At 40.6% G+C, this 11,728-nt stretch overlaps 1 protein-coding gene across 1 annotated transcript in view; it reads right to left on the bottom strand.

Annotated features, from left to right (window-relative positions):
• Positions 1-6,421: 6,421 nt before the first annotated feature.
• The window catches only part of PIK3CA (phosphatidylinositol-4,5-bisphosphate 3-kinase catalytic subunit alpha), a 39,761-nt gene continuing 34,454 nt past the window's right edge, over positions 6,422-11,728 (bottom strand). Inside the window, exon 21 of the mRNA XM_058030926.1 lies at positions 6,422-11,599. Coding sequence (XP_057886909.1) covers positions 11,329-11,599 — 271 coding nt within the window. The 3' untranslated portion in view covers positions 6,422-11,328. The remainder of the gene's footprint in view (positions 11,600-11,728) is intronic.

Here is an 11,728-nt window from a genome sequence, read left to right as displayed (position 1 = left end):
ACCTTTAGCTGGTATTTGTACCCCTATGGCGACGGCGAGCGGCCTAAATAAACATTTAGCTGGTATTTGTACCCCTATAGCGGCAGCGAGGGGCCTAAATAAACCTTTCGTTGGCATTTGTACCCGTAGGGCGACAGCGAGCGGCCTAAATAAACCTTTAGCTGGTATTTGTACCCGTATGGCAATGGCGAGAGGCCTAAATAAACCTTTAGCTGATGTTCGTACCCGACACCGTCTGCATGGCCGCCTTTCCATCCACAGGCCTCAGCCAGGGCTGGCAGAGTGTAAGCCTGCTTCAGAACAGTGTCTGCACTCTGATTTTACACAAATGAGAGGGTGATGTCAAAGCCAGAACCTTGTAAAGCTCAACTTTACTTTTTGTATCAATGTAAAAGCTGTCCATTAGAGCTACTGTATAGGAAAATCAATATAAAGTGTATCATAAATATATACAGTACAAGAAAGAAATATATACATACAGAAAGATAAGGAGTTATTGGAGAGGGTCCAGTGGAGGCACAAAGTGAGGAAAGGTCTGTAGCATCTCTTGTGAGGACAGACTGCAGGACTGGGGCTGGTTAGTCTGGAGAAGAGACCTGTGACAGGGGATCTCATCAATGCACAGAAATATTTCGAAGGCAGGGGCCAGAAGATGGTGCCAGACTCTTCTTGGTGGTTGCAAGCAACAGGATGAGGAGCAATGGCCATAAACTAAAACACAAGGAGTTTCCCCTCAACATGAGGAAAAACTTCTTCACACTGAGGATGGCAGAGCACTGGAACAGCTGCCCAGGGAGGTTGTGGATTCTCCCTCTCTGGACATGTTCCAAACTCACCTGGATGTGTTCCTGTGTTACCTGCTCCAGGTGACCGTGCCTTGGACTGGATGATCTCCAGAGGTCCCTTCAAAAACTAACAATTCCATGATTCTGTGAAATATGTATAAATAAGGATTTGAAAATTAAAATAATCAACTCTCCCTTTTCCAAATTTATAATCACAGCCCTTTTTGCTGATTTAATCTTCACTTTAAATCATGCCACAGGAAAAAGCACCAAATTGTATTGGTTCACAAAGCAGAACACTTCAAACAGCATCTTACCTTTTTTAAAAATACTTCATTGATTTTGAAGACATGAGGGAGGCTGCTACAGTCCCTTATTTCCATGACTTAAAAATAACGTATGGAATTTTGCCCAAGTGTTTCATTTAATATGAATTCATATGAATGAATTCAATATGAATTAAACACTTGTTTTGCTCTGACTTAGCCTGAATTTATCTAGTTCTACAAAAAAGTTTTGAATTAGCAGATAATCCACAATAACCCTAATGGTGTTGCTCCACTGATTGGTAAAAAAAGAAACTATACCCTGTTTCTGGCATTAGTTTTATTCATTATCTGGCAGATGAAACTGGACTTACTCTGTCTATAAAATCCTACCTTTAGCCTTTGTCCTGAGGCTGGGAACATCCCTTTAGGGTAATGTGACTTGCTTAGAGCCAGATTGAAAGAGCTTTATGCTATGATCACACAGGAGTTTTGGTGGTGAGCAGCAAAACAGAGCTAAAGGTGTCCTGCTGCTGGCACACTGCTGAGCCCTCAGACACAAAATAAATGTTGTATGCCTACAATCTCCTGCACTGAGTTGCCAATCCAACAAGATCCTGGTCTCCCAGTTCAGTTTGTTCTCTGCTTTTTATTCCAGCCGTGGTTGCTGAGCTTTCTCCAGGACAGCTTGTGTTAAAGGTCTCATAAATCAGCTATAGCCTCCCAAATGGGCGGATGCTCACGTAGCTCTCCCTCTATTCGCCAAAATGTTTTCCCTACAAGCGTTGCAGGAAAGCACTTTCCCCAGATCCCAGCGGAGGGCAGTGATGAGAACCTAAAATCCACATATGGCAAAGAGAGAGTTAAAAAAACCGAGCTAAACCCGAGCCTTTGCTTTGAATTCAGTCCTGCTTGTGAGGGAAACGCCGGCGGACCAAAGCATCCTCTGTACTTTCTGACTGATTTATTCTCCACCCAAAGCAGCACAGCCCAACACCACTTATGCCAGATAAAAAGACAAGGCTGTAAGTGAAAGAAGAACATCTGAGGAGGATCCCCTTTGAAGCCGCAGATCCAGTTCAAAGTCACACGCATCAAACAGAGCTATCAATGCTTTGGACAGAACAGCCTAAATGAGTCTTGTTCTTTAAACCACCACGTGCTTGGGATGTTGAGAGAGCTCTGGGTGAGGTTTTAATCAGTCAGAGCTGAAAATACAGAAAAGCCTGTGTGACATTGACATTCTTGTTTAAATGGACAACATAGATGATGCTCATTTCAATTGGTGGGGATATATCCTGACCAGAACAAGCATGAAACTCTTTCTTTAATGAAAACAGTTAGCATAGCCCATGAGGATAACCTTCACTGGAGGTAGGTTTGTTAGTATTTAAAAGGACAAGTAGGAGGTTACTTGACATATCTTGTCTAGCATCAGGTTCTTTGCTCTTTTGTTACATGGGTTCAGACTTTAGATTGAGTCTTTCCAAGGCAGGTTGGCAAACACATTGATTTCTGGCCATAAAATCAGGAGGCGTTACTGAGATACCCACGCTAAAGCAAACTGATCCCATTGCAAATCTTTCTTGTTTTACCAGCATTATTTTGCAAATTTTCTGTGATTTTTTTCATGTTTAGACTTAGACCTACCACAAAAATCACACCCCGGCCCTAAATGGCAGTAAAATCTAAAATCTGTATTTGAACAAGAGCTGATGATCCTCTTATCCTGAACCATCCTGTGCAACTAACACAGAGTTGTAGCCACTCACAACCATTTCATAGTTATTAGGCAAAGGTAAAACTCACCTTATGTATAATAAACACAAGTTTAACCTGTTAGTTCAGGTTATTGAAGTAGCTTGTTCCAAAGCCCCAGCCATACTTTTCAAACCAGAGCTCTTCTGAAGCTTCAAAAGGATGATGATGTCCATCTTTTATTACAGGGTTGGTCCTGCACAGACTGAGCACCTGCTGGAGCACAGCCCTTCTCAAAGCTGGGCAGTGTGAGCTGAAACAGAACTGACCACTGTACAAAGTTTAGAGCTGACGGGGGACAATAATGTTTTGAAGGGGCCTGATTAAAAACCCTGACACTTGCCTCATCCCTCCAAAAAGAAAAAAAGTGAAATCCCCACAAGAGAACTCAAATCCTTCCCAGTTTGTTAGCAACTGGAGTCCAAAGTAGGCCAACATGGCCACAGAAGGCGTTCCTTTGCAGCCTCATGCTATTATACTGCCAGTGAGTAATTTCCCCAAATGTTTGTCACTCTTTCAAAATTAGTATTGGATACAAAAATATAACCTTGTTTGTTTGGTTTTTTAAATTATAATTTTGGTAATGAAAGCATGAAGTATATTTTTCAAAACCAGATTGATTTAGCAGGGACTGTAAACCATGAAGCTGAAACACTTCAATAACATCATCTTTCTTGTCACAGCTTTTTACAGCCCACGTCTAAAACTAAAATAAAATTACTTATTTTGAGGATCAGCATTTACAAGAACAAATGCCACACACATATTGGACTTTTCACCCCTAAATAATGTAAATTCTATTTCTGTTCCCCCAGATTAACTGAGGTATGCAATTTCCATTTCCTTTCTTCTAGCCTTTTTCAAAGGTAGAGCAACACCAAATCACACACCAACACTGAATATTCCTTAAATTCTCGTTTCAGAATTCACAGGTGTACCAACCATATCATTTTAATTTAATTGTTAGTATATACATTAACACTCAAAAGTGTGATAAAAACCAAACAAAAGTAGTTTTTTTTTTAATAAACAGCATGATACAGACCGCGAAGATAAATAAAAAGCAGACTTTTTACAGTTTCCCATGAACATGAACTACAATAAGTATCATAGGCCAAACTTTTGTTACTTGAGTAGCACAGCAGAAGGGTTAAAAAAGGGGTTGTGTTTTTTTATTTAAAGTACTGCAAGACTATTCTCAGTATGACAACACATGCATCTTGCTGCATCTTAAATACTTTTTGGCCCATTATTACTAAAAATGTCTTGCTTTCTACCTACTTTACCACAGACCTTTATCACAGAATGACACACACATGGCAACGTCCCCCCCTGCCCCAGTAGTGGTTATTTCAAAGGTAATATTCTCATTTTTAAAAGGTAATTGAAGCACTGGTGGGGGTTTTTACTTTGCCTTTGATGCAGACAGGTAACTGCTCCCAGCTTCAATGAAGTTACACAGAAGCATGGAGAGCTGGCACCCTCCTGGGCTCTGTTTTTACCCAAAATTCCATCAGGATGCTGGGCAGGCTCAGGAGGAGCAGCTCAGGGGAGGGGAGCCTTCCCCCTGGCCCTGCTCAGCACTGGTGAGGCCACACCTGGAGCACTGGGGCTCCCAGTACAAACCTGACTGGGTGTGCTGGAACGGCTCCACGGAGGGCAGGGACAGGGGAGGAGGCTGAGAAGGGTCCTGGTCAGAGAGAAAGCCCAGGGGGCACCTGGTCAATGTGCATAAAGACTTGAGAGGGAGGAATAAAGACAGGCAAGGCTTTTCTCAGTGCCCACTGAAAGGACAACAGGCAATGAAATAGAAGATATTTCATAAAAATATTATGGAAAAAACAAAGACTGTGGGTTCCTCTTTCTCAGACAGACTCTAAACCCAGCTAGGCAATGTCCTGGGCAGCCTGTTCTATTGCAGACCCTGCTTTGAACAGGGTTTTCTGGGCTAAATGAACTCCAACCTCAATGGTTCTGAGAAAATTCTGCAGTTGTATTGCCATTTACAATGAGAACAATACTTACAAAATTTCAAACCCAAGAATCCAGGACTTCAGACTGCAGCCATATATATTTAAAGCCCTTTTCTCTACTAGGGAAGTAGATTTTAAAAGTGTAGTGGATATTCACAGTTAAAACTTTTAAGAGGTGCAAAGAGAAAGGATGACACTCCCAGATAATGAATTGCACATTTATCTTCACATGAGAAATGAAGAATTTGGACCATAGCTGCTATAAGACAAAAAGATTAATCTATTCCTTTTCTTTCCCCAGTCCCTAGTGAAACAGTAAGACAATACTGGACAGCCTGGAGCAGTTGATAAATCAGGATATAGAACATTATTAATAAAGCCTGAAAATAGATTAAAAATAGTTAAAGAAACAAGGCAGAATGAGATTCCAACTATGAATATCCATATTTTGGCTCACAAGAATTAACTAAACTACAACAGACATAAAGATTCTTGAAAAAAACAGCTTCTGCCTGAATTAGGCTTTCAGTAACTTCAGCAATACAATTAAGTCAGGTTTAGTTGTGATTAATTTTATGACTGGAACAGGAGCCCAACAAAATTAATGCAGTTACACTGAACTGAATGGCCTCTGAAACAGTATAATAACTGCTGGGAATCAGGCACCAGAATTTCAAGAAGATCAGGACAGAAGAGTGTATTTTTTGCCCTCCTTCTGCTGCAGGAATATTGCATCACACACAGAAGTGACAGTAAGGACACTTATAACACATGAACACAAACTAGTGGGACACTACCTTCAAAGGACAGGCAGAACATTGCTTCAATTGATCTTCTCTTACAAATATTTTATGATGTTCTTGTGCTCTGGGTATGTCCCAGAGGGGTGTTGGAGAGAGAAGAGAAGGGACAGAGGGATTCACCTCTGGCTTTGAGTCAGGAGCACCAACACAGCAAGACCTCAGGCTTTGAGAGTCTGGCCCATAAAGCTCAGATGTCCAGAACACTGTATGGCAAATGAAGAACAGAGCTTTTTCCTGAGTGTGGGTTCAACAAGTCTGTATGCTACAAAAGAGTAGGAAGAGGAAACATTTAAGCCAGCAAGGGACAAAAATACTGCAGTGTCAAGAATGAAACAAACTGTAGACAAGATCACTGTACTTTAGGAGAGCTGAAAAGGCTATTTTGTTAACAAAGACTATTTCAAAGTAAAATTATTGTTTAACTGGGCTGCTACTAAACATTCCTCTCCTTATGAGAACCTTTCATACTGAATCCTAGGAATAAATAATCTGCAACTCTGATACACATACAGCCTAATTCTGATTTCATGTGCTGTTGTGAATCCAGAGCAATTCTGATGAAATGAGTGTTGTATCAGCATAAAGTGAAATCAGAATTCCTCAAAGAGAAGAGCACCTATGGGTTTGGTTAGAGCATGCAAATAGAGAACTCCTATAGCCAGTTTCCAGTTGGCTTCCCTTCATTAACACAGATGTAAAAAAGAGTAAAACTAAACAAAGAAGAACCCCAAACCAGTATCAGCTGCAGGGGTGGTGAGCTACACATGATTTTGGACAGACAGAGCCTTACCTAAACTGAGACAACTTCTAGCACAAAATAAAAAGATGCAAATTCATTATTTGTATGAAACATGTATTGCAAAATTAAATTGGGATTCAACAATCTGCAACAACATCCACAGCTATATAGTGTTTTTAAAAAAACAAGTGTGGTTCTTCCATTCAAGTAAAACTAGAACAAGTGAAAGAAGTTAAAAAAAATCCTAGAAGCAGCAAGTTACAATTCTTTCTGTAATACCACACCATTTTCATTAACTTGAAGTATTTTCAAGATGTCAAAGACATCAACAAAAATAGTAATTTCAAGTGGCTTTTCTGATATTTTTTTTTGAGTGGGTCCAGCCCAGGTCTGCAACCTGTACAGACATGCAAAACAGGAGGAATTCATAATTACTATTAAGAACAGACATTTGAACATGCCAGTTATATAATGACAAAGCAAAGACAATACCTTCAAATTGTCAACAAACATGGGCTACTGACCACTAAAGGGCATTTAATACTTTACAGAAAAAGGAAAGTTGGCATAAAACCCACAAACAACTCACCAAACCACCGATAGCAGGGTCATCACATACAAAGTTCTTATAAACCTGGTAATTTCTGTATTGTCCTCAATATGCAGGCTCATATCTTTTCCACAAGATGCCAAATCACCTACAATTTTGGTTTTATTTAAAAGCCTTTTTAAAAAAAAATCAAATTATACTGGAAGTCTGTTTCAACTATGAAAAAACTACTAATGCACCCTTTCAGACAAAGAAGTATGCATATATAAAATCAGTACAGGTACTTCTGCTATGTTTAGGAAAGCAATGAATGTAATGCTAAATAAAACTATTATGCAGCACCCTGTTCTGTCATTACATCAAACAGTTTCACAGCTGAAAAGGTGACTGGTTTAAATTTTATTCCACTAAAACACCATTTGCTAATGCTTTGTAATAAAACACATGGCCCAGTCCTGGGCTCCTTGCTCTGGCAGTCTTACAAGAAGTGCTGCAGGAGCAAGGTGCCCAGATTCATTTCAAGCCCAAAATAAACTACTTTAGTATTCTGAGTCCCAGAACAAAGGGAGCATTTTCAAATCTCCATGAAGTGGGAATAGTTAAAAATAAACCAAATTCCAAGCCATTTCTGTAAAAATCTAGGACTCAGTTACAAGTGCTTTCATGGTGTGTAAGCAGGTCTTCTTCCTGATACTGGGAGCAGATGACATCCTCTCATTTCCTCCAGGGTAAGCAAACAGAGCCTCCTCTATCCTCAGTGAAGTTACATCAGCAGGAACTGCTGTGGCAGGATACAGCAATTAGGGTTCAACACTTTGAAGCTGAGAAAAGGATTGTTGTTTTCTGTGAAACACTGGCAGAATGCTTTTCAAATGCCCATCCTGGTGATGCAAAGAAATGGGTAAAGCTCAGGAGCTTCTCCTACTTTTTAAAGTTTGTTGAAAGGCTACAATTACCCCCAACTGTATTATGTCTGTACCACTCTGAGGTTTCCTTTCTTCTACTATTTGATTCTCATAATAAATTCCACAGCTTATGCACAACACTTAATTGCAGTAAATTCTGGAGACAGAGCCTGACTCCTCATACCTCTGTCTGGGCAAAAAGAGTGCAGAATACAGTGCTTGAACTGAAAGACATTTATACTCATATTTACAGAAGGGCTAGGAAGGGGCAAAGTACAAACAAATTTGGCCTCATAACATCCAATAAATTGGAGTTGATCTTTTCACCCAGGCTGGAAAAGGCTGACCATTTCTTGCATAAACGAGGTAAAGCATTGTTTCAACACCAGATAAATACAGATAATGTAGCACCTAATGTGATGTCTGTGCAACAGTTTTACTCTGTTAAATTAAGAATTATAGCCAACAGGGTTTCAGATTTTGTGAACTAAACTTAAACTGAAACTAACCCATTTTAAGAGCTAAACCATTATTGTGTGTGGACTGCAAAGTAATAGATACAAGGGTAACTTTGCTCTAGGAAAGTACAACCAAGCTTAGCAGGAGTTAAAATATTCATATGAACAAAAAGTAATATGTAACAGTCAATAAAAAGAGCAATGGGAATTCTATTGGACTACTCCGAAATATTTCGTAGAACTAAGGAAATAAAACTTCACATTTCCCCTAGTATTCTCAGAGCTTCTGCAGTTTTCACAAAACCAGGTTTTCCCCCACAACATCAAGTATCCATGCATGCAGTAATCAGCTGCAGGATGCAGACTTTGAAAGTGTCTTGCAACACCAAAGCCTTGGCTTTACAATCCCCGAAGTCTTTCATATCGTAATTGATTGCACATTTTTAATATATTACAATTTGCTAAATGAAGCCAGCCACTCATTACCTCATCAGTACAGCCTGCACAAAGTACAGTTTATTTATATGCTTATATTCTAGTCTAACACCAACTGCCAGCATATTTTATATGACACGTGGTATTGCACTTTCTGAGTGGCACCTCGGTGCGTGTTTGCAGTGAACAAGCTGAACCCCCAAAACCCCCAAACCTTTGGAATTCAAGTGCTGCCAATCTTGCAAGTTTAAAATGTCAGGGTGAACATCACCCACAGAACTATCATGGGCTTTGCTATCTTTAAAAAAACCTGTTTAGCAATTAGAAAAACAGTCCTACCTGAAGTTGTGCATAAGGGCAATCTGAAATCCTTGGTACTCTGAACAGTTTCAAAACACGGTGCCAATTTCATTGATTGCACACATTGTAATTGTGTTAAAGGACAACAACTAGATTTACAAATATATATTACACACACGCACAAAACAGACAAAGCTATAAAATGTTTGGTAACTCCACATGCTTTGAGCTAGCCAACATATCTGTCTGCTGAACTGCTAATTATTGATCATATTGAAAATCTAAATTGCTATTTCTGATGTATCTTACTGGATTCAACAACCACTTCCAAAGGAGGAAGAAAGAGGAGAAATGGTAGACCCAAATTTTGAGGGTTTAAATGAGCGTTCTTGAAATAGCCAGCATATCACTTCAGTAATGTGAAGAGTGATTCCCAAAATATTTTTAGAGACTTAGGCCAAGTTCCCCTTTGGCTTTAGTGGGTATATTCCCACTACTTCACTGGTACTTGTGTCCTCTTTCACTAGGGCTGAATTTGGTCCTAGGAGTACGTCTGGTCACCTTCAGTGACGTTAATGAAAACGGGAGTCTTGGACAGATAGAACTGGGTTGCAAAATTAAGAGAGTTAATATTGGACAAATCATGTAAATAAAGAATATATATTAATAATAGTTCCTATTATATAAATAGCCTTTATAAAAAAATAATCTTTCAATAATTTTAATAACTCACCTTTCTTTAGGTTCTGGAAAACATGTATGAAAAAAATCTATTCAGTTCAAGTTAGATTAAAGCAAACCTAAGATGAACACTACAGCTCTCTGTTGCACTAAACCCAATTCTGACCATTCAATTTCCAGGTTAGTCAGTTTTTGGGGATGATAGGGAGTTTCTTTGTGAAAATATGAATTGCACCCCTAGAAATACTGAGCAGAAGAAACACCATACTGAGTGGGCCTATTTCCTACTGCCTTCAGAAACTGTGCAGATGACGGACCCAGAAATCCAAGGGCCACCCAAACCCCACAAATGTTAATGCCTCTGAGCACATTTAAAAGGCACTGTCCTCTCACTAACGTTTTTAGATCTTTCCTTTAAACTATGCTGCATTTAAGTATTTGCTATCACTTGAATTCTCTTTCTATTCTTCACAATCCAGCATAGCCTCCACCTGCTGTACCAGATCTAAGGTAAGATGTGATGGACTCTTACACTAGCACTATTTTCTTTTTCCTTCTAATTTATCCTATCAAATGAGAAAAGGAAACATTCTTCTAAGTTTACCTTTTTGAGCTTAAGGCATAACATGAATCATCAAATCATAGAATATGCTGGGACCCACATGGATCACAGAGTCCAGCTCCTGGCCCTGCACAGACACCCAGGAATCACACCCTGTGCCTGAGAGCTTTGTCCAAGCACTCCTTGAACTCTGTCAGGCTTGGGGCTGTGACCACTTCCCTGGGAGCCTGTTCACTGCCCAACCACCCTCTGGGTGAAAAACCTTCTTGTAATATCCAACTTAAACCTCCCCCGACTCAACTCCATGCCATTTCCTCAATTCCTGTCACTGGTCACCAGAGAGAGGAGATTGGTACCTGCCCCTCCACTTCCCCTCGTGAGGAAGGTGCAGAGCCTGATGAGATCTGAGCTCAGTCTCCTCTTCTCCAGGCTGAACAGACCAAGTGACCTCAGCTGCTCCCCATACAGCCCATTCCCCTCCAGACCCCTCACCATCCTTGTGGCCCTCCTTTGGACACTCTCTAATAGCTTAATTTTATTTAGACTGTGGCACCCAAAACTGCCCACAATATTCAAGGTGAGGCTGCCCCAGTGCAGAGCAGAGTGGGTCAATGCCCTCCCTTGCCCAGTGGCCACGCTGTGCCTGATGTCCCCAGGACACAGGTGGCTCTCCTGGCTGCAGGGCACTGCTGGCTCATGTTCAACTTGCCATTGACCAGGACCCCCAGGTCCCTCTCAGCAGCTGCTGTCCAGCCTCATTCCCCAGTCCATACACACAACCAGGCTTGCCCCATTGCAGGTGCAGAATCTGGCACTTGCCCTTGTTAAACTTCACACACTTGGTAATTGCCCATCTCTCTAATTTGTCAAGGTCCCTGCACACATCGTACTAAAGCTTAATTTTTGAAGTTTATAATTTTAGTGCTATCTGAAACCCTGTTTTACATTATTTTCCAACAGTTGTCTGAACAATTCATCTCTTTTCTCGCCATAAGTTCTAATGTTGTTCATGGTTTGTGCAATTCCTATGCAACCAGTCTTTGCTGCTAACGGGTATTAACAGTGCAGTACCCACAAAGCTGGGTATCAGTTCTTGTTTTCTTTGCTGTCAGTTCAGTTCAAAGCATGTTGCTTTATTGTGTGGAAGATCCAGTCCATTTTTGTTGTCCAGCCACCATGGTGAGCATCATTCATCTGCTTCATGAAGTACTCAAGAGCCTCCTGCTCAGTTTTGTCCAATGCAAGGGTCTTTCTAATGTATGCAATATCATCAAAGGACTGCAGTTCTGGCATTCCTGAGCCAAGCATCATGGAGAAAAGATTGATGAAGAGATTGGCATGCTGCCGAATTGCCAGGTAAGCCTTATAGCACATCTCCTGAAACCTGGAAGAGACCGGGGGAAAAAGCTCAGTGCATTTCTCCACTGCATGTGTATCACTGCCTCAACTCCAAAACAGTTTTACAAGTAACCAGACACTAAAAAAGCAGACAGTCTTAGTCTAGTAAGAACAT

Source organism: Melospiza georgiana, chromosome 10 (assembly GCF_028018845.1).
Source record: "Melospiza georgiana isolate bMelGeo1 chromosome 10, bMelGeo1.pri, whole genome shotgun sequence".
NCBI lineage: Eukaryota > Metazoa > Chordata > Aves > Passeriformes > Passerellidae > Melospiza > Melospiza georgiana.
This window is presented reverse-complemented; position numbering and strand designations above follow the sequence as displayed.